A 23,538-nucleotide genomic window follows, 5' to 3' on the forward strand; every position below is an offset into this window, starting at 1 on the left:
CGATTTGAAGGAGACTTGATCAATTGTGGCCAAATCAGGAGACTATACATAATTTTTGGTAAATGTTCAGTTGTGTACATGGACGTGATACAGCATTAGAAAATCAATTATTATTTTTTTAAATTATAATTCATCAACGTAATATGCAATTTTCTTGGCGGAAATAAAGAACAAAAAAGTTGCTAAAACAGATTTCGTAAGTAACGAAGTCACTCCATGTTTGTTATGATAGATGCCGACGTTGAAGAAATGAAAGGATGATAAATTCGTCTTACCTAACCTAACGTATTTAGTAACTCGGCACCTGTAATTTAAGGTCGTCTGGATCGTCGTCGTCATCACGGATGTTGGCGGCCTGTTCAATCACTCTTTCTGATTGCGGGGCATATAGGTTTTTCATAGCTTGAAGCATAGCATGGATTTCAACTCCGTAACATTCCTTCAAGACCTCGCGAGGTACTGGTGGAAGTACCGAGGGTGTACACCAGGCCTCAACTGGACCGGGCAGACAACAAACACTTGACAAACGACAAGATGGCGTCACGATCCAGTGCTAGCAACTTCGGTCATTAGTATATTTGCCTGTAGCAAGATATTTATCATTTATATTTCTGCCAAGAAAATTGCATATTACATTCATGTATTATAATTTACAAAATTAATATTTAATTTTCTAATGCTATATCACGCCCATGTACACAACTGAATAAATACCATAATTTTGAGTTAAGTCTAGCAGACACACCTAGTTGAGGTCAATTGAGGAAGGACACAGTACACAAATCAGAGGCCTGACCTACCCAAACTGCAAGTGATCCGGATACATTGGACCTGCATCCATTATCTATGTAAGATTACATAGGGGAAGGTAAAACTTCTCATACTATCATTCCATGACTTGTAATTAATTCAACATGGACTTATGCAATGAATATCAAAAAAGTATTATTGGCAAAAATGTCATCATCAGTGCACGGCAAATTCAGAGTGAACTTCATAAATTCTTTATTTTTGTATTGGAGATAAATTCTTTATTTTTGTATTGGGGAAGACTAGAACACGGTAAAGGAAACATGGACTAGAGGTGAAGCTTTTATTCCTGACGTTTCGTCTATCGACTTTCTCAGGAATAAAAGCTTCACCTTAGGAATAAAAGCTTCACCTCTAGTCCATGTTTCCTTTACCGTGTCTATACAACTTGTTCACATGGATTTTCAAGATTAGAACAATGAAAGCACACAGGATACAGTGTTACACACATTGATAAATATAGACATACTTCCCAGTCTCTTTTTCTTTTTTTTTCCTCTTTACATCGCTACCAACGTTAATATTAATTTGTGATACTTATATATGGGATTCAAAATACTCAATGATAACTAGCAAACAATAGAGTTAAGAATTGAAGCTGCGAGACCAGATTTGATTTAACCTAACCTAACCCCTTGGTTAGATGTTCACACATTTTTTTGAATGCCTACTGGCATTGCTATTAGTTTGCAGTACTTATATCCGGAGTTCGAAATACAATTATAAGAGCTTGCCGATGACACAAGTATTTGCCGCCGTTAGAATGGTAAACATTGATAAATACTACCCCATTTACCCCTGCTCTGAATACAAAACACAATGCAAAACGGGAACTGACGTGTAGCAAATGCCAAATGCGAAAATACAATTCATCCACTAAGCTACCTTACCACTATATGATTGCACTTACGAATTCAAGAACAAAGTATAACCTACTTGTTAGGCCTGTACAAAGCACTGCCACGAATAGCTCTACAAATAGTTGAAAGAGGATCGCTCCAGGTTTAGCGTATTATGGTATCATATGTAAACACACTGACGCATGGACGTGTTTAGGTTTTCATATTTCTATATATTTCTATATATAGTTCCTCTTTACAAGGGAAAAGGGGACAAGTGTGAATATAGTAATTTCAGAGGGATTAGCCTGTTGAGTGTAGTAGGGAAGGCTTATGGGAGGATCTTAATTGAGAGGATTAGGAGAGGAACAGAAGGAGTAATTGGTGAGGAACAGTGTGGATTTAGGACGGGTTGAGGTTGTGTAGATCAGATCTTTGTGGTAAGACAGATATGTGAGAAAGCTATAGGAAAGGGGAAGGATGTTTTTTGGGCTTTTATGGATCTGGAAAAGGCTTATGATAGGGTAGACAGAAAGGCACTGTGGGAGGTTATGCAGATTTATGGGATAGGAGGAAAGCTTTTGGGAGCTGTCAAGAGTTTTTATGAGAGTAGTAGAGCATGTGTTAGGATTAGAAATGGAGAGAGTGAGTGGTTTGAGGTAAAGGTGGGACTTCGTCAAGGATGCGTTATGTCGCCCTGGCTGTTCAACTTATACATGGATGGGGTGGTGCGAGAGGTGAATGCTAGGGTAGTGAGTCAGGGATTGGAGATGGTTAAGGAAAATGGAGAAAAGTGGGAGGTGAGCCAGCTGTTGTTTGCGGACGACACTGCGCTTGTGGCAGGGTCAGAGGAGGGATTGAGGAAGCTGGTGGCAGAGTTTGGGAGAGTATATGATAGAAGAAAGCTAAAGATAAATGTGGGTAAAAGTAAGGTGATGAGATGTACAAGGGGTGAAAGTGGCAGTAGACTGGAAGTGAACATTAAGGGAGAGCGACTGGAGGAAGTGGATAGTTTTAGATACTTGGGTGCAAGTGTAGCAGGAAAAGGTGGAGTGAAGGTGGAGGTAGAATGTAGATTGAGAGAAGCGAGTAAATGCCTTAGTGGTTTAAAGAGTGTAATGAGGAATAGACATTTGGGAATGGATGCGAAGAGGAGACTGTATGAAGGAGTGATTGTGCCAACAGCACTGTATGGGGCAGAAACGTGGAACATAAGAGAAGAAGAGAGAAGGAGTTTGAATGTGTTTGAGATGAGGTGTCTGAGAAGTATGGTGGGGGTTACTAGGCTGGATAGAGTGAGAAATGAGGAGGTGAGGAGGAGAACAGGGGTGAAAAAGGATTTGGGAGATAGGGTTGATGAAAGAATATTAGGATGGTTTGGACACATGGAAAGAATGAGTGAAGAAAGACTAGTAAAAGAGGTATGGAAGGCAGATGTGGAGGGAGTGAACATGAGGGGACGTCCTAGGATGAGGTGGATAGATGGGGTGAAGGGGGCTTTTTCTATCTACCAATCTCTGCCCATGACGTCACGGCGCATCCGCAAAAGACAACAAACCCGAAGACGACAAACGATTAATTCTTTCAGTTCTTTTAATTCTTTCTCCTTTCTCTCTTTCCATTGTTATTTAATTTTCTGTTTTATATTTTTGATCTATTAATGTATTTCTTCCTTATCTATTTTTTATCTACCGGTCTCTGTTCATGACGTCACGACGCATGTGCAAAAGACAACAAACCTGACCACGACTAACGATTAACCTACAATTCAAAATTAATTCTTTCTCCTTCCTCGCTTTTCTTTGTTATATAATTTTATGTTTTATCTTTTTGATCTATTAATGTATTTCTTTATATCTTTTTATCTACCAGTCTCTGCCCATGACGTCACGGTACATGTGCAAAAGACAACAAACCTGACCACGACCAATGATTAACCAAAAATTCAAAGTTAATTCTTTCCCCTTCCTCGCTTTTCTTTGTTATTTAATTTTATATTTCATCTTTTGATCTATTAATGTATTTATTATTTTTTTTATCTACCAGTCTCTGTCCATGACGTCACGATGCATTCGCAAAAGACAACAAACCTGAAGACGACAAACAATTAATTATTTCAAAACTAATTCTTTCTTCTTTCCCTCTTTCCTTTGTTATTTAATTTTATGTTTTATCTATTTGATCTATTAATGTATTTCTTCTTGATTAATTTTTTTATCTACCAGTCTCTGCCCATGACGTCACGACGCATGTGCAAAAGAGAACAAATCCGAAGACGACAAACGATCAATTCTTTCAAAAGTAATTCTTTCTCCTTTCTCTCTTTCTTTTGTTATCTAATTTTGTTTTATATTTTTGATCTATGAATGTATTTCTTTATTTTTTATTTGTTTATCTACTAGTCTCTGCTCATGACGTCACGCCGCATGCGCAAAAGACAACAAACTCGACGACGACCAAAGATTAACCTAAAATCAAAAATTAAATCTTTCTCCTTTCTCTCTTTTCTTTGTTGTTTAATTTTTTGTTTTGTCTTTTTGTTCTATAATGTATTTCTTTATGATTTATTTTTATATCTACCAGTCTCTGCCCATGACGTCACGGCACAAAAGAGAACAAACTCGAAGACGACCAACAATTAACTTAAGATTTCAATGTTAATTCTTTCTTCTTTCTCGGTTTTCTTTGTTATTTAATTTTGTATTTTATCTTTTTCATCTATTTTTCTATTTCATCTATTTCATCTATTTTTGTATTTCATCTATTTTTGTATTATTTATTTTTTATCTACCAGTCTCTGCCCATGACGTCACGACGCATGCGCAAAAGACAACAAATCCGAAGACGACAAACGATCAATTCTTTCAAAACTAATTCTTTCTCCTTTCTCTCTTTTCTTTGTTATTTAATTTTGTGTTTTATCTTTTTTATATATTAATGTATTTCTTTATTATTTATTTGTTTATCTACCAGTCTCTGCTCATGACGTCACGGCGCATGTGCAAAAGAAAATAAACTTGACAACGACCAACGATTAACCTAAAATTCAAAATTCATTCTTTTTTCCTTTATCGCTTTTCTTTGTTATTTAATTTTGTGCTTTATCTTTTTGATCTATTAATGTATTTTTGTATTATTTATTTTATCTACCAGTCTCTGCCCATGACGTCACGACGCATGCGCAAAAGACAATAAATCCGAAGACGACAAACGATCAATTCTTTCAAAACTAATTCTTTCTCCTTTCTCTCTTTCTTTTGTTGTGTTTTATGTTTTATCTTTTTTATCTATTAATGTATTTCTTTATTATTTATTTATTTATCTACCAGTCTCTGCTCATGACGTCACGGCGCATGTGGAAAAGACAACAAACCTGACCACGACCAACGATTAACCTAAAATTCAAAATTAATTCTTTCTCCTTTCTTTTCTTTGTTATTTAATTTTTAATTTTTAATTTTTGATCTATTAATGTATTTTTGTATTTATTTGTTTATCTACCAGTCTCTGCCCATGACGTCATGACGCATGCACAAAAGACAACAAACCTGAAGACGACAAACGATCAATTCTTTCAAAATTAATTTTTTCTCCTTTCTCTCTTCCCTTTGTTATTTAATTTTATGTTTTATCTTTTTTATCTATTAATGTATTTCTTTATTCATTATTGTTTTATCTACCAGTCTCTGCTCATGATGTCACGACGCATGTGCAAAAGAAAATAAACTTGACGACGACCAACGATTAACCTAAAATTCAAAATTAATTATTTTTTTCTTTCTCACTTTTCTTTGTTATTTAATTTTGTGTTTTATTTTTTGATCTATTAATGCATTTCTTTATTATTCATTTGTTTATCTACCAGTCTCTGCCCATGACGTCACGACGCATGTGCAAAAGACAACAAATCCGAAGTCGACCAACAATTAATTCTTTCAAAATCAATTCTTTCTCCTTTCTCTCTCTCTCCTTTGTTATTCAATCTGTGTTTTATCTTTTTTTATCTATTAATGTATTTCTTTATTATTTATTTTTTTATCTACCAGTCTCTGCTCGTGACGTCATGGCGCATGTGCAAAAGATAACAAACTTGACGACGACCAAAGATTAACCTAAAATTCAAAATTAATTCTTTTTTCTTTCTCGCTTTTCTTTTTTATTTAATTTTGTGATTTATCTTTTTGATCTATTAATGAATTTCTTTATTATTTATTTGTTTATCTACCAGTCTCTGCCCATGACGTCATGACGCATGTGCAAAAGAGAACAAATCCGAAGACGACCAACAATTAATTCTTTCAAAATCAATTCTTTCTCCTTTCTCTCTCTCCTTTGTTATTCAATCTGTGTTTTATCTTTTTTATCTATTAATGTATTTCTTTATTATTTTTTCATCTACCAGTCTCTGCTCATGACGTCACGGCCCATGCGCAAAAGACAACAAACTTGACGACGACCAACGATTAAACCTAAAATTCAAAATTAAATCTTTCTCCTTTCTCTCTTTTCTTTGTTATCTAATTTTTTGTTTTATCTTTTTGTTCTATTAATGTATATCTTTATTATCTTTTTATCTACCAGTCTCTGGCCATGACGTCAAGGCGCATGCGCAAAAGAGAACAAACTCGACGACGACCAACGATTAACTTAAATTTCAATGTTAATTCTTTTTCCTTGCTTGATTTTCTTTGTCATTTAATTCTGTATTTTATCTTTTTGATATATTAATGTATTTTTGTATTATTTATTTTTTTATCTACCAGTTTCTGCCCGTGACGTCACGACGCATGCGCAAAAGACAACAAATCCGAAGACGATAAACGATAAATTCTTTCAAAATTAATTCTTTCTCCTTTCTCTCTTTCCTTTGTTATTTAATTTTGTGTTTTGTCTTTTTTATCTATCAATGTATTTCTTTATTATTTTTGTTTATCTACCAGTCTCTGCTCATGACGTCACGGCGCATGTGCAAAAGAGAACAAACCCGAAGACGACAAACGATTAGTTCTTTCAAAATCAATTCTTTCTCCTTTCTCCATTTTCCTTTGTTACTTAATTTTGTGTTTTATCTTTTTTATCTATCAATATATTTCTTTATTTTTTATTTTTTATCTACCAGTCTCTACTCATGAAGTCACGGCGCATGCGCAAAGACAACAAACGACGACGACCAACGATTAACTTAAAATTAAAAATTAAATCTTTCTCCTTTTCTCTTTTCTTTGTTGTTTAATATTTTTGTTTTATCTTTTTTATCTATTAATGTATTTCTTTATGATTTATTTTTTTTATCTGCCAGTCTCTGCTAATGACGTCACGGCGCATGCGCAAAAAAGAACAAACTCGAAGACAACCAACGATTAACATGTTAATTCTTTTTCCTTTCTCTCTGTTCTTTGTTATTTGATTTTTTATTTTATCTCTTTGATCTATTATTGTATTTTTGTATTGTTTATTTTTTTATCTACCAGTCTCTGCTCATGACGTCACGACGCATGCGCAAAAGACAACAAACCTGACGACGACCAACAGTTAATTCTTTCAAAATTAATTATTTCCCCTTTCTTTGTTATTTAATTCTATGTTTTATCTTTTTGATCTAATAATATATTTCTTCGTTATTTATTTGTTTATCTACCAGTCTCTGCCCATGACGTCACGACGCATGCGCAAAAGACAACAAACCCGAATTCTTTCTACTTCTTTTCTTTCCCTCTTTTCTTTGGTATTTGATGTTATGTATTTTTGCTGGCAGTCATATGTATTAGAGTTTGCAAAAGGCTTTGGCAAAGTCTAAAGATGTGGCGTTTACTCGTCTAATTTTGGGGTTGTTAATTGGAATATGTCATGTGTTGCCTCTAGTAATCGTGTTACGCATGAGCGTTTAGGCCCAAGCCGTTCTGATTTTCAGTCCGTACTTTTTGCCTATCAAAGTGGTCCATTATATGTCGTCTATGGATAACATGTTTTCAAATTTTGCCGGGGGCTGAGACAGGCCTCTTTAATTGGATAGGAGGGTTCTGTCACGTTAATTTGCCAAGGGCCAGTCACGGCGAAAGAGATCCGCTTTGAATTGTCTGTGAAAATATAACCTGCAGGGCGGGAGCCAACACACCAGCATTGGGCTTTAGTATCCTGCAGGGTATATCGTTAGGGCCAGTCGCTTTAGTCGCGTCTACCTCAGATAGTATTTATCTTTTTATTTATTCTATTTATTTATTTATTCATTGTATGTTTATAACTAGGGAAGGCATTGTTGAGTGTGGTGACAGCGGTATGCCCGGTTGGTCTACATGTTCTTTTCAGTGCATGCGGGTTTTTTTTTTCTTGTTTTTTTTTTATGTGTAACCAGAGACGTTGTGTAATAGTCTTATAATACCGGTACAGTCTTGTCTGCGTGTTTTGAAAAAATAGATAAATAAATAAATAGAAAATAAAACTTTTTGGGGTTTTGCCTATTGTTTGTGAGGAAAGTGTCAGTACAACTAGTTTCGGTATGTCCCGTTTCTTTCTGTAATAGTCTTTCTAGTGTCTAGTATCATTTAATAGTTTTGCTGCGTTGTATGATTTCATTTTGTTTCTCTGTAATGTCTGTAATTGTATATTGAACCTGTTTCGCACAGGAGTTCTCTTTGGTATGTCTTTGTTCATAGCGTCGTGTATTACATCACTTAGTCTGGTCCAATTAGTTTCCTCTGATTTGGTTGCTGTTGAGGAGAAAATCTTTGAAGTTTTCCAAGTGTCGGGTTATGGCACTCATGTCGGCTCTGTTGTATAAATGTGTGTTTCTGTGTACTTGTCTCTCGTTGGTTTCATGTTTGCATCGAGCAAATAAGATTCTAGGACTGATTGCGCGATCTTTTGATTTCAAAAGTCCATCACTCATTAACAAGCTATATAAATCGTTAGTTCGTCCACATCTGGAATATGCTGTTTCCGAATGGTCACCGAATCTCATTAAATACATTGACAGACTGGGGAAAGTACAACGGCGAGCCACAAAACTGATTCCAAATATCAAAAATAAATCATACGAAAATCGACTAAAACATATGAATCTGTTTTCCCTAAAAAAGCGTAGACTCAGAGATGACTTGATACAGGTCTTTAAGATTTTAAAGGGAATTGACAACATCAAAAGTGACCAAATTTTCACATTGAATGAGAATCAGACAAGAAACAATGGTCTCAAACTGTCCGGAAATAGATTCAATTTGGAAGTAGGTAGAAACAACTTTGCCAACCGTATAGTTAATGAACGGAAGAAACTTCCTGCACAGGTAGTGCAATGTAGTTCAGTTCGAAGCTTTAAGAATCATTTAGATAAATACCTAAGATGCTGTAATGATTATAATTTATCTTATATTATTTGTTTTTGTTTTGTTATCATTTGTCTGTCTGATTTTCATTTATCATTAGTTATATGTCAATTTATTATTATTTACTATTTACCTGTTTGTTTATTGTTTAACTATACCTATGCATTTATTTCTGTATTTTATTTGTTATTTACATTATTATAGTTTTTATTTATTATTTTATTATTATGATTTTTTTTTTTTTTTTGTCGCATCCGACCTAGATATGGATCAAAAGGTCTCCTGTCGGCATGCTCCACCTTTCTAATCCTTTGTAATCCTTGTCAGTTTGTGGTGATATAATGTGGCCTTCATGGGGGGTGTTGTCAATGGCAGGGTTATCCTGATTTCATAAATTTACATAATGTCCCAGAAGCTCGTACTGCAGAAAATGAGATGCCTGAGATACTCAGAGATGTTAAAGCTGGGACAGTATTTAGATCAAATGCTTTATTTCAGCAGGAATCATTCCAAATTATTTTGTACCAAGATGCCTTTGAATTGGTGAATCCTTTGGGATCAGCCAGGAAGAAGCATAAGGTTGTAGGTGTTTATTTTACCTTGGCTAATATTGATTCACATTTACGGTCATCCATTGACCATATGCAACTGGTTATGTTATTCACCGAGTCGGATCTGCAGTTTGGGCAAGATAAAGTGTTTTCAAGACAAGTGAAAGATTTGCAGTCACTGGAAACTACAGGCATAAAAGTGAAAACTGTTGAAGGTGAAAAGAATATTCAAGGCACTGTTTGTGCAATTGTTGGAGATAATCTTGGATCTCATGGAATTGGTGGATTTGTGGAGAGTTTTAGACACCTATACTTTTGCAGATTTTGCACACTTAAATTGGACTCCTTCAGAGAGACACCATACAAACTTGGGACTAGGAGATCTATAGAGAGTTACACACATACATATACCAAGACTTTTTCCCCCTTACAAGGGAGGTAGCCAAAAAGGACAAGGCATAAAATCATTTCCACCCATTCCATCCCCAAAAACACTCCACACCTCTCCACCCTCCCTCCCATCTTAGCACTTCCTAGATGACGGGTCATCCCTGCACCCTGTCCACTGCCCTGGGTCAGAAGCAGTGTCGCAAGACACAGCACATCCACAGCAAGGCCGCTTCACTAAATCTGCGACCCCCCCCTCTCCATCCCCCCATATAAAGGAGAGGGCAGGGAGAAATCCCTTCTGGCTGCGTCAAAATTTTTGCTCATACACACTACCTCATCCCCCATTCCCCAGTCCATTCCACCTCATGCATCACAGCATTTTCCATATACAACCATTCTCCATTCACCCCTGTCTTCTGTCCTCTCCCGTCCTTCCTCAACATACATTCCACTCTTCCCCAAAGCCCCCTTCACCCCATCCATCCATCTCATCCTAGGACGTCCCCTCATGTTCACTCCCTCCACATCTGCCTTCCATACCTCCTTTACTAGTCTTTCTTCACTCATTCTTTCCATGTGTCCAAACCATCCTAATACTCTTTCATCAACCCTATCTCCCAACTCCCTTTCCACCCCTGTTCTCCTCCTCACCTCCTCATTTCTCACTCTATCTACCCTAGTAACCCCCATCATACTTCTTAGACATTTCATCTCAAACACATTCAAGTTCCTTCTCTCTTCCTCTCTTATGTTCCATGTTTCTGCTCCATACAGTGTTGTTGGCACAATCACTCCTTCATACAGTCTCCTCTTAGCATCCATTCCCAAATTTCTATTCCTCATTACACTTTTAATCCACCAAGGCATTCATTAGCTTCTCTCAAACTACATTCTACCTCCACCTTCACTCCACCTTTTCCTGCCACATTTGCACCCAAATATCTAAAACTATCCACTTCCTCCAGTCGCTCTCCCTTAATGCTCATTTCCAGATTACTTCCACTTTCACCCCTTGTACATCTCATCACCTTACTTTTACCCACATTTATCTTCAGCTTTCATCTATCACACACTCTCCCAAGCTCTGTCACCAACTTCCTCAATCCCTCCTCCGATCTTGCCACAAGCCCAGTGTCGTCCGCAAACAACAGCTGGCTCACCTCCCACTTTTCTCCATTTTCTTTAACCATCTCCAATCCCTGACCCACTACCCTTGCATTTACCTCTTGCACTACCCCATCCATGTATAAGTTGGACAGCCAGGGTGACATAACACATCCCTGACGAAGTCCCACCTTTACCCCAAACCACTCACTCTCTCCATTTCTAATCCTGACACAAGCTCTACTACTCTCATAAAAACTCTTGACAGCTCCGAGAAGCTTTCCTCCTATCCCGTATATCCGCATAACCTCCCACAGTGCCTTTCTGTCTACCCTGTCATAAGCCTTTTCCAGATCCATAAAAGCCCAAAAAACATCCTTCCCCTTTCCTATAGCTTTCTCACATATCTGTCTTACCACAAAGATCTGATCTACACAACCTCTACCTGTCCTAAACCCACACTGTTCCTCACCAATTACTCCCTCTGTTCCTCTCCTAATCCTCTCAATCAAGATCCTCCCATAAGCCTTCCCAACTACACTTAACAAGCTAATCCCTCTGAAACTACTAAATTCACACATGTCCCCCTTTCCCTTGTAAAGTGGAACTATACTAGCACTCCTCCAGTCCTCTGGCACTCTACCTTCTCTCCAGCAATCATTAAATAACCTCACCAACCAGTCCACCATCACTATACCTCCTTTTTTAAGACATTCTGCATGGCATCCATCCATACCAGGTGCCTTACCTGCTTTCATCATCTTAACAACTGCCTTCACTTCATCCTTCCTTATTTCTCCTCCATTTTCCTCACTCATCACTCTCATTTTCTTAATATTTCCCACTGCAGCTATCTTTCCCTCCCTATCCTCCTTCACATTAAGCAATTCCCTAAAATATTCTGCCCATCTTCCCCTTACTGCCTTCTCCTCCATTATCATCTCTCCATCTGTACCTTTTACCTTTTCTTCTCTACTTGATTCGCCTCCTCTTCCTCTCTTAATTTCTTTCCAAAACATCTTTTTATTGCTTTCAAAATTTTCTGTCATACTCTTACCCGATTTTACATCTGCTCTCCTCTTTGCCTCCTTTACCTTTTTCTTTAATTCTGAGAGTTACACCAGGGATATTAAATACATTGACGAGCATGCTAACCTTGCTTCTCATCATGGTATTAAATTTGATTCAGTTTTTAACCAGTTGACACATTTTCATGTTACAAATCCAGGACTGCCACCTTGCTTGGGGCATGACCTCTTTGAAGGTGTAGTGTCATATGACATGCCACTCATCGTACATAATCTTGTGAACAAGAAGTGGTTTAGTTATGACAAATTGAATAGCAGGATATTTAACCTGGTCTTATCAGGAACTGATAGCTTGGATAGACCTCCCATAAGCCTTCCCAACTACAATTAACAAGCTAATCCCTCTGAAACTACTAAATTCACACATGTCCCCCTTTCCCTTGTAAAGTGGAACTATACTAGCACTCCTCCAGTCCTCTGGCACTCTACTGATCCTTGCAGGACCCCGCTTTTTACTTCTTCCTAGTTGGAGAATTTTTCTCTAATTACAACTCTCATTTTCCTCCCAATCAGGAAGTCTTTCATCCATTCCAATAATTTTCCTCTGATGCCACCTTTTGACTCTATCTTATTTATTAGTTTCCTATGAGGTACCTTATCGAATGCCTTTTGCAGGTCCAGAAAAGCACAGTCTGCCCATCCATCTCTTTCTTCTATTATGTCTACTAATCTTGAGTAAAAGCAAATCAGATTTGTTGTACAGGATCTCCCTTGTCTAAATCCAAATTTATTTGGGTTCAGTATAGATTTTTCTTACAGGTACTTAACCCATAAATTTTTGCTATTGTGCTTGTTAGTGAGACCGGTCTGTAGTTAGATGGATCTTCCTTATCACCTCCCTTATAAATTGGTACAATGTTTGCTTTTTTCCAGTCCAATGGTACTTTTCCTTCTTTAAGTGATGATTTAATTATATCATATATTTTGTCAGTTAATTCTTCCATGTGTGTGTCAGACATCTTCCCCCATCTCACTGAAGGGAAAAAGCAAACTATTCCATTTTTCAATTATAAAAAAGCTGATTTTCTCTTTACATACTTGTCAGAATTTTCTTCATTTAATAAACTCTTAACATGTGCCAGTTGTGCTAAGCTTATCAAATATACCTCTTCCAAACAGATTTGATTTTTTTTTTTTTTTTTTTTTTTTTTACATCTCATATCTTGCATTTGGTGGAGTGTAGCTGTTTCTGGACTACATAATGTCATTTTCCAGTGGCTGTATCAGTTGTAAACATGGATGAAGTGAAAGAACTACTTTTTTTATACATCTCATATCTTGCATTTGGTGGTGTGTAGCTGTTTCTGGACTACATACTGTCATTTTCCAGTGGCTGTATCAGTTGTAAACATGGATGAAGTGAAAGACCTAGTCTTGTCCGGGCTGGTGAAACTTAAGCTTGAACACAAGCTAGAAGTGATGAAGTGCCTGGGGGATGTTGGAGTGGATTGAGCTGATGAGTTGAGGCTTATAAAAGACATTGACCTTCATGCAGCACTAAAGCCTATAAAGGCCAGAGCCCTCATGGAGACATGGACAGCCCAGGGTAAGTCAAGTGGTATGTTTGTGTCTGTAGGAGATTTAACTTGGGTTGACAAGCGGAAAAAAAAAAAGTCCTTACCCCTAAAATGGGTTCACAGGCATCCATCATTATCTCAACATGAAAACATGAAGACAGAATTAAGCCAGTAAAATATATTTTCTGTAAGTAGCAGTAAACAAAGTGAGTACACTTCCTGGCCTTTTTAAAATAGAAATCTGTGCTTAGAATGTGTATTGGAAATTGAAATACCTTAAACAGCATTTTGGGAAAAATGAGAAATCAAATGAATGCTATGAATGGGCAGGCCCAATTTAGAGTTGACCATGATAAGTGGGTGGGGATGTGGTCCCGATCAGGGCCATCCACATTGGGCAGAACCTGGTCAGTTTAATTAAATTCATTTGTTATATTTTACAGTGGATGATAACCCTCAAGTTGTCAGTGAGCCAAGCAGTCCCCTATGACTGATACCTCGCAACCCCTTGAGGTCCATAGTTCCTGACAGCCAGTCACCATCCCCAAGTGCTCACTGTGCAACATGGCCCTCAACTGTTGAGCTGACATTTGAGGACATGGAAGACAGGCCAAAGGGGGTCAGGAAGGCAGTTCATAGAGTGCTGAAGCATGGTGGAACTGCAGAGCTGTCTCCCAGAGATAGGAGGGCCCTTGTCAGACATGTGGTGGCCAAAGTACTGCAGGTGCACCCAAAGCCTTATCGGTGACACATGGAGGTGATTGCTAAAAAAGTTATTGACATCTTCCCATGCCTCAAAGATGTGGAAGTGGCTGGCACCAGTATAGGCAGAGGATATGATTCTGCTCTCAACCAGCTGGTTGCTAGAGCGGAGACTGAGAGGCGTGGGCAGTACAAAATAAAGAGAATTGCTGAAGATTCTGACAGTGAAGAAGCTGCAGTAATAAAAAAATCAAGTTATGGACCAACAAATAGAATGCCTGACCCCCCTGAGGAACAATCTGGTCCCGAGTTTAAGTATTACCATCAGAGGGTAATGATTATGAAGGGCTGCAGCACATTCGAGCTGAGGGACAAATGGCCAGCTCTGTTTACAGCAGAAGCTTTGGATGGTCACTTTCAACAACTGATGGGCTTCAGTTGTCAAGGCAGAATGCTGGAGGCTTTTGGGGAGAAGCAGCAACTTATTGTTGACTCTTTTGAAGAAGAAAGCAGAGTAAAATCCAAACTTGCAAAGAAACTGAGGGGCAGACTAAGATGTGCAAAAAAAGCGTGTGAAGAAGTGGAAAATCAGTTGCCCTACCAGGTGGCAACAATCACCCTTATCATAGCATACATTCAAGAGGAAAAAGAATCCCTTTTTCGAGTTGCAGAGGTAAGATTTATACTTGTTAAGCAACTACAGAATTAAAAGATATTTAAATAAAAATAAAAAAAGGTTTAAAAATGCTGCAACATAACATAAAAACTTTAGAGATATTAGAATTATTCAGTATCCAGGACATTTTAGGCAATATATTAAGTTGAGAATTTATTGGTGATGTACACATGACTTGAAAAACATATTTATGTTGAAATGATATGAATAATTAATTGCTTTATTTCTTTTCTAGAAACCATCTGATGTGAACAGACTGACAGAGGAACCAGACTTCCCAAAAACACCATGTTTGATTGCAGTTCGTAGGTATATGGACATGCATAAAATATTCTAATATGGAAATTACTCGCTCTTACACTGTTCCATGGCCTCTTTATTTTAATCAGGAAACTTCAGTTTGTGCAACCATGATTTCCTTTTTTGAATTCCTACTTATCCTGAACAAGTAAAGAGCTGTTAATGTTGAGCCCTGGCAAATGAAAGTGTTTAGAAACCTTGAAATTGTTCATGTGTTTCTATTGCGGTGATATTTGCCTCACACAATAGTCACCTTTCTCTAGGTCTTTAAGTATCAAGTCATTAAATGTGTTTATATATTTTTTGAAGGAACCCCTTGCCTTTACAATGGATCAAATTTCTACTTGGCATCAGATGGAGTGATCGTCATGAGGGACATTCTATGCTTCATCCAGGCCTTTGCTCTCATGTTTGAGCTGTTTTTCATCATGGATGTAAAATACCCATCAAATGCTGGGTTTACTTTGGAGTTTGTTCAGAGGTACTTGTTCAAATAGATCAGTAAAGCTAGATTCAATATAGTTGCTGATATACATGCATTTTATTTACAATCCAAAATAGCACTCCATGACTGAAGTAACTTTAATTGTTAAATTGAATTTTCCATGCAGGTTCTTCATGAAGATCGACCCAAATTCTGGGACCAAAAACCAAAAAGGACCCCCCCCCCCAAAAAAAAAAAAAAAAAAGGAAGGTGGCTCCTGTTAGCCCAAAGGTGCTGTCTCTGTTTAATCTGTTGAAACATCACCAGCCAGATCAGCCAGAGCATGTGAGAATGTTGTGATTCTCTAGCTTTGATGGGAAAAAGTGGTTTATATATACATATAGTTTTCTTTGCATAATTATTCATTTGTAAATTGCTTTATAAATGAGTATTTTTATCATTTCAACAGTCAGCGAGGTTATGAATAAATTCTTGTATTGGCTTCAGTAGGATAATGGTAATGGGTCTCAATCACAATACCTACAATGCTCTTTTTGTGTTATGTAGGTTTATTTTTGTACTGCTCGTAGTTTTATACACCTTGTACATAGTTTTTATATATCCATTTTAAAACTGTTTTTTACACTGTATGTATACATATATATATATATATATATATATATATATATATATATATATATATATATATATATATATAGGCCATGTGTGCCTGAAATAAAAATATTATTATTATTTTGCACTAAAGATTAGAGTACCAGTTAAAATATTATGTTAAATTTTCTGTTGAATAAACATATTTTCATTTGTTAGTCATAATACTTCAAGTGCTGAGAGTCCTGTATGTTCCCATTGCCAGACAGCCAGTTCATTTTTTTTTTTTTATTTTTTTTTTTTAATGCTTGTAAGAGATTATATCACTTGAAGACTACGTTTAATTAGGTAGCATTCCTCACATTGACATATAGGCCTCATATAGGCATATTTTCCAAGAAAATATTATCCTTGTGACAAGTATTCATTGAATCTTGAATAAAACTGGATCTGTAATTTTATTTCACAAAGTGTTCAGTTTTTTGTCATAAAAAGTACTGTTTGGGTATTATGAAAGGATTCCTTTTTAATTTGTTTATACTTAGTACATTGCATCATTTATTCTCTTAAAGATTTGATCTTAGTAGTTTTTCAGTTAAATGTGATTCTTTAACTTTGATGGGAAAAAGTGTTGTTTATATGTGCATATACTTTTCTTTGCACAATTATTTATTCCTAAATTGCTTTATACATCAGTATTTTTATCATTTTAATAGTCAGCGTGGTTATGAATAAATTCTTGTATTGGCTTCAGTAGAATAATGGTAATGGGTCTCAAGCACAATGCTCTTTTCGTGTTATGTAAGTTTATTTTTGTACTATAAGCTAGGCTACCAGTTTAAAAAGTAAGTTAAATTTTCTTTGGAATGAACATATTTTCATTTGTTAGTGTAAATACTTCAAGTGCAAAGAGTCCTGTATGTTTCCATTGCCAGCTAGCGAGTTCAGTTTAGTTTAGTTTTTTTTTTTTAGTTTTTTTTTTAATGCTTGTAAGAGATTATATCACCTGAAGACTGCATTTCATTAGGTAGCATTCCTTACACAGACATATATGCCACATATAGGCATATTTCCCCCCCCCAAAAAACAAAACAAAAAAAAAACAATATCCTTGTGGAAAATATGGTATTATACTGTAAAATTTTTGGTGTGACCGTAAAAAGATTCGGTGTGACCGTAATTTTTTACAGTAGAAAGATGGAAGCCCCAGCTGCCAGTATAGTACCGTAAAATTACTGAAAATTTATTAGATTGTATGTCCGCATCCATGTAACCATACTGACCAGTTAAGCAAGCACACACACACACACAAGTTATCTCAATAAAGTATGGGAATGGAGTAGGAAGTGGGAGATGGAGTTCAATACTAAGAAGTGTAGTATAATGGAATTTGGAAAAAGCAAAAAAATAATAGTGGGATCATATAAATTGGGAGAAGAAATAAAAAAAAAATAGAAAATGAGAAGGACCTGGGAGTCATTATTATGAATAATATGTCACCTAAGAAACATGTAAATAAGATTTTTGGAGAAACTTATAATTTAATAAGAACAATTATAGTGGCATTTACATACCTAGATGAAGAAATGGTGAAGAAAATACTAATCACTTTGATAAGACCAATATTGGAATATGCAGCAATGATGTGGTCATCAAGTACAAAATAATGTATAACAAAACTTGAAAGAATACAAAGAGCAATTACAAAATTGGGACCAACACTCTCAAAACTATCATAACTGGTTTTCAGTCGTCAATTGTTACTGATGTTGATCAAGCTTGGAATAATTTTAAAGCACTGTTCAAGGGGTATTAGACAAATATTAGCTCCAGTAAAATCAATCAGAATAAAACAACGTTCCGAGCCGTGGTTTTCTGGTGACATCTTGAAAATGATCAACAGGAGAGATAAGGCTTTAAAAGAGTATAAGAAAACAAAAGATCAATCTGTTTTCGCTATGTATAAGAAGTTACGGAACGAGGTTCAGGTTATGGTAGACAGAGCTAAGGAGAATATTACAAAGATTCTCTCCAAACCAACAAAAAACAATCCCAAAAAACTATGGCAAACAATCAAACAGTTAGGTTCTTCCAAAAATCTAAAATCCAAAAGTAGTAACATTGGTCTTAATGTTAATGGGATCGTTACTTTCGACAAAGTAGCAGTGGCTCAAAATTTAACTCCTTTTTCACCACCATTGCTACCACCCTCGTAAATAATTTTACCAGTACCTTCAGGTCATTTTGGCCAAGAACACATTATAACAATTATTATTGGAATAAGGGTGTATCCTATGACACCTTTGCTCTGTCTACGGTTGCTAATGTAGATGTGTATAAAATGTTGAAGACTGTTAACAGGTCTAAGGCTACCGGACTAGATAATATGCCAGCCAGATTTGTGAATGACTCAAGCTGAGCAGATTACTCCCTGTATCACTCACATAATCAATACTTCGATTCAACAGGGCAAAGTTCCCAAAGATTTTAAATTAGCAAAAAATTACTCCTTTGTACAAGAAGGGTAGCAAAACAGATTCCGGTAACTATAGGCCAGTCTCAGTGCTCGTATTATATCGAAGGTCTTGGAAAGAGTTGTTTATAACCAGGTTTATGATATATTCAAAGCAATAACTTGTTCTATGATTTACAATCAGGCTTTCGAAAATCATATTGTACTGATGGCATGTTTGATCAATTTGACTGATTACATCAAAGGTGAAATTGACAGAGGTAATTACTGTGGAATGGTTATGCTAGATCTCCAGAAAGCCTTTGATACTGTAAATCATGATATTCTATTATTCAAACTACAAGCGTTAGGCTTCAAATCAGATGTTGTTAATTGGATGAGGTCTTATCTAACAGGTCGAGAACAGATTGTGAATGTAAATGGTTCAACATCAAAAGCAGCAAAAAATAACATGTGGTGTCCCCACAGGGTAGCAATTTTAGGTCCGCTGTTGTTTCTTTTGTATGTGAATGACATGAAAGCTGCTGTGAACTGTAAACTGCTGTTGTATGCCGATGATTCAGCCTTACTAGTTTTCTGGCAAAGATGTAAATAGGATTGAGACGGTTACTCAGTGAAGAGTTATTGAATGTCAGCAAGTGGTTGTTGGATAACAAATTGTCTCTACATCTAGGTAAAACAGAATCCATTCTCTTTGGCTCCAATCAAAAACTCAAAAATGCTCCCAACTTCAATATCCAATGTAATGATACTAGTATTCAACCTAGGTCTGTTGTCAAATATCTTGGAACAGAAATTGATCAAAATGTGTCGGGAGAAGTTATGGCACAAAAAAAATAATTAAAAGGGTCAGCTCCAGAACAAAATTTTTGGCAAGAATACAAAAATACCTAGATGTAGAGACAATGAAAGTTACTACTAGCTTCAGCCCTGGTCCAGTGTCATATTGACTATGCTTGTTCTTCCTGGTATAAGCAACCTATCTAAAAAATCTAAGAGTAATCTTCAAATATGTCAAAACAAACTAATCAGGACCGTTTTGAAAATTCATCCACGTACTCATCTAGATTATACGCATTTTAAACTGTTAAATTGGTTACCTGTTGAGAAACGTGTTGCTCAGTTAAAGCTTAATCATGTTCACCAACTTGTGAAACGACTCTTGTCCCAGTTATTTGTCAGATACGTTTACACTTGTCAGAAATGCTCGTTCCCTGAGAACTCGTTCTAGTAGGTCATCTGTCATTGTACCTAGGTTTAATAGTTCGTTAGGGAAAAGTACTTTCAAATACACTGGTGCTATTGCTTGGAACTCTTTACCGACCAACATTCAATCAATTGTATCTAAAAGTAGTTTTAAAAAATCAGTTAAATGTTATCTTTTAGACACTGTTCTCTCTGAAGAAAATAGTTTATATGTTTAATTTACACTTCTTATAATCCTAATTTACACTTCGTATAACCTAGCTTTTCTATGATAATCCTTTCCTAATTGTAATATGAGGACCACAGTGGAAATAAGTCTTTTGACTTTCTGTGCCATCCTCGGATGTACAGTACAATTATATATACTGTGTATAATATTGAGTCTTGTATGTATTATATTTATTGTATGTATGATTTTATCCGAATAAAATTCAATTCAATTCAATTCAAGAGAGACTAGCAAAACTTGAGCTACAGACATTAGAGCAAAGAGGAGAGAGAGGAGATTTGATAACTATAGAATCATGAAAGGCATAGAAACTATTGATAGAGAGGATCTAATAAAATGGGATGACAGAAATACAAGAGGACTCGGAAAGAAAATCAAGACAGTTATAGCAGAGATCTGAAAAAGAACAGTTTTCCCCACAGAGTAATAAACATTTGGTACAAGTTAGATGAGAAAGAGGTGTGTGCAAAAACAATATATGAATTTAAAAACAGTTTAGATAAAATGAGATATGAAGACGGGACACCACGAGCATAGCTCTCCTTCCCATAAAATACAACTAGGTAAATATACACAAACACACATACATATGTATGTATATATATATGTATATATATATATATATATGTATATATTATATATATATGTATATATATATATATATATGTATATATATACATATCATATATATATAAAGTCTAGATTGTTACCTTCAAGAAAAAATAATGCCAGCATTTGTTGGTTTGTCTGTTAGCAACTTTACACAAATTTTGATTAAATTCTGTGGAAAGGCGAATCTTACACCAACAAGATATTTTGAGGTAGATCAAGATGTGTTTGCTTATATATATATATATATGCACATATATATACATCTTTTCATCCACAATTCACTTTTAATTATATGCAATCGTGGTCGACCCAAGGACTCAAACTCGGCTTGGACGTGACAAAGTGTCAGTGACTTAACCCATTATGCTATGCAGAGATAGCATAATGGGTCATGTCATTGACACTTTGTCACGTCCGAGTTGAGTTGTTCGAGTCTTCAGCTCGACCACGTTTCAATTTCCTTTATATGCTTCCTTCGAGCTGTGACTGTGATGTCATGGAATTAAAAGTAAATTATGGTTAAAAAGACGTTAATCTTTTCACTGGGAACCATTCAGTGTATACATATCATATATATATATAATATTTAATATTGAGACCCTAGAGTTTATGGATTGCATACAATTTCATAGATTGTATGAAAGGTGGCCCCTGCTATCATGTGGGCAAAAATATCTTTTTATGACCCTGATGTTGGTGGAGGTATGCACTCCCCGAGTGCCATCTAGTTTAATATTTTATTATGTATTTAAAATACTTTGTATATTTGGTTTCCCATAAATAAAACAAATCATTAGTATATATCTTAATTTGTTTCTTTGTTTGGACCAATTTTGTATTTCTTGTCCTATGTGTGATAACAGTGATAAAGTTGTACAAATAATAACTAATTACCTTCATTTAAATTTCCTAACTTTGCAAACAACTCTAAATATACATATGCCCTTTACTAATTCTCAACTTGTTTAGTTCTAGCCTCCAACTCCTTATATCTTCTCTCTCCTGTCTTTGGTATTCACCCTCTTACACACAATATCTTATTTGACTGAATTTCCATATATTTAGTAACTTCTCATTCTCATAAGCATTTTATTTGATTGGACTAAAACATTGGTGGTGGTATGCAGTCCGAGTCCCATCTAGTTACTATTTTATCATGTATTTGAAATATCTTGTATAATTGGTTTCCCATAAATAAAACAAATCATTAGGCATATATCTTAATTTTGTTTCTTATTAATTTTTCACCAATTTTGTATTTCAAGAGTCCTTTGGGTGACAATGACAGAGTTGACAAAATAGTAACTTTGTAAACAACTACTCTATACATACATGTCCTTTACTGATTCTCCATTTGTTTAGTTCTAGCCTCTAACTCTCTTCTGTCTTTGGTATTCACTTATTTTACTGAATTTCCATATAATTAGTAGCTTTTCACTCTCATAAGCATATCTAAATGACATTCACCTAAATGGTTTCCGAGTTTGTTTTTTTATTTGATTCATTTGACTAAGACCTTGTTCATAGGAGAGGCTGCAATGGATGCAAGGGAGCTTCCTCCAATGTACATCAACTTTAACTTTGCCATAACACAAAACTGTTCTTTCTAAAGAGCAAATACCACCACTCGTGTAATACTTTATATAATTTATATTTATTTCTTACTTGCACAGAAAATTTCAAAGGATTAAACTCACCATTTATTTGTGGTATCTGCCAGAAAATCATGATACCCAAGACAAAGGGCATTACCATGTTCACTACCAAATGAGAAATCGCAATGTGAAATAGGGAAGATATCAACTACTGACCATTCCTGTACATCATCCTCAGGGAATCTGTCATGTAAATAGGCCTGGTCTGCAAATTCTTTACTATATACCAAAGACGGGTGTCACCTTCTTCAAGCACCATCAAGTAGAACGTCAGGATGGGCCTATCCAGTAGCTTCCTTTTCCTAAATAAAAAACTTTCCCTCCCAATTTTTGCTTTGACTGTTTCACTGTTACACTTCCAAAGATCTTTTAGTGCCCTTTTTTTTCATCAGTATCTTCTTTCCTCATGTAGATATTCTGGAATAGGTCTCAGTAGGGATACTCCACATATTTTCTTTTTTAAATAGAATTTGATACATTAGAAAATAAAAACACTAGAACTGTATGAAACATTCAGTTATCAGGTCATCAGGACTATTTGGTGAGCAAATTTTGGTGATGAATAACTGCTGAACACAGTACAATGTAAAATTATGAAATTGCACATTTCCATATCAACAGTCACTGACAGATTCTCAAAGTCATGTCATTCTTTTGTTTTCAATTCATTATCATCAAATTATATGATTATTTTTTATTTAATCAAAACATTTCAATTTCATCTTGAAAACCTTGTGTGCACACATTTTTTCCCTATGTGCACTAGTTGTGAAACATGTGTAAGCTCACACATGTGCAAAATTTAGAGAGAATTCTTTTCATTGCACGGGTCATGACTGGAATGAATTCTCACCGGTGTGCCTCACCATGTGACGACTGAGAGAACCCTTTCTTGAGAAAGTAGAATAGCACAGGTCACACTAGAAAGGCTTCTCTCCTGTGTGGATCCTCATGTGCTGTGTGAGATCACCCTTTTGTAAGAAAGATTTATCGCACACGTCACACCGGAAGGGCTTCTCTCCTGAGTGGAT

General features: G+C 35.9%; 1 protein-coding gene across 1 annotated transcript in view; it reads right to left on the reverse strand.

Moving 5' to 3' along the window:
- Positions 1-23,538, reverse strand: part of LOC143030306 (uncharacterized) — a 93,574-nt gene that overhangs the window by 65,774 nt on the left and 4,262 nt on the right. The window contains exons 4-6 of the mRNA XM_076193459.1: positions 23,361-23,398; positions 22,550-22,690; positions 14,207-14,553 (exon numbers count right to left, since the gene is read on the reverse strand). Of these exons, the coding sequence (XP_076049574.1) occupies positions 14,207-14,553; positions 22,550-22,690; positions 23,361-23,398 (526 nt within the window). The remainder of the gene's footprint in view (positions 1-14,206; positions 14,554-22,549; positions 22,691-23,360; positions 23,399-23,538) is intronic.

The sequence above is a fragment of the Oratosquilla oratoria genome, chromosome 12, assembly GCF_046742065.1.
Source record: "Oratosquilla oratoria isolate Oo_2021 chromosome 12, ASM4674206v1, whole genome shotgun sequence".
Taxonomy (NCBI): Eukaryota; Metazoa; Arthropoda; class Malacostraca; order Stomatopoda; family Squillidae; genus Oratosquilla; species Oratosquilla oratoria.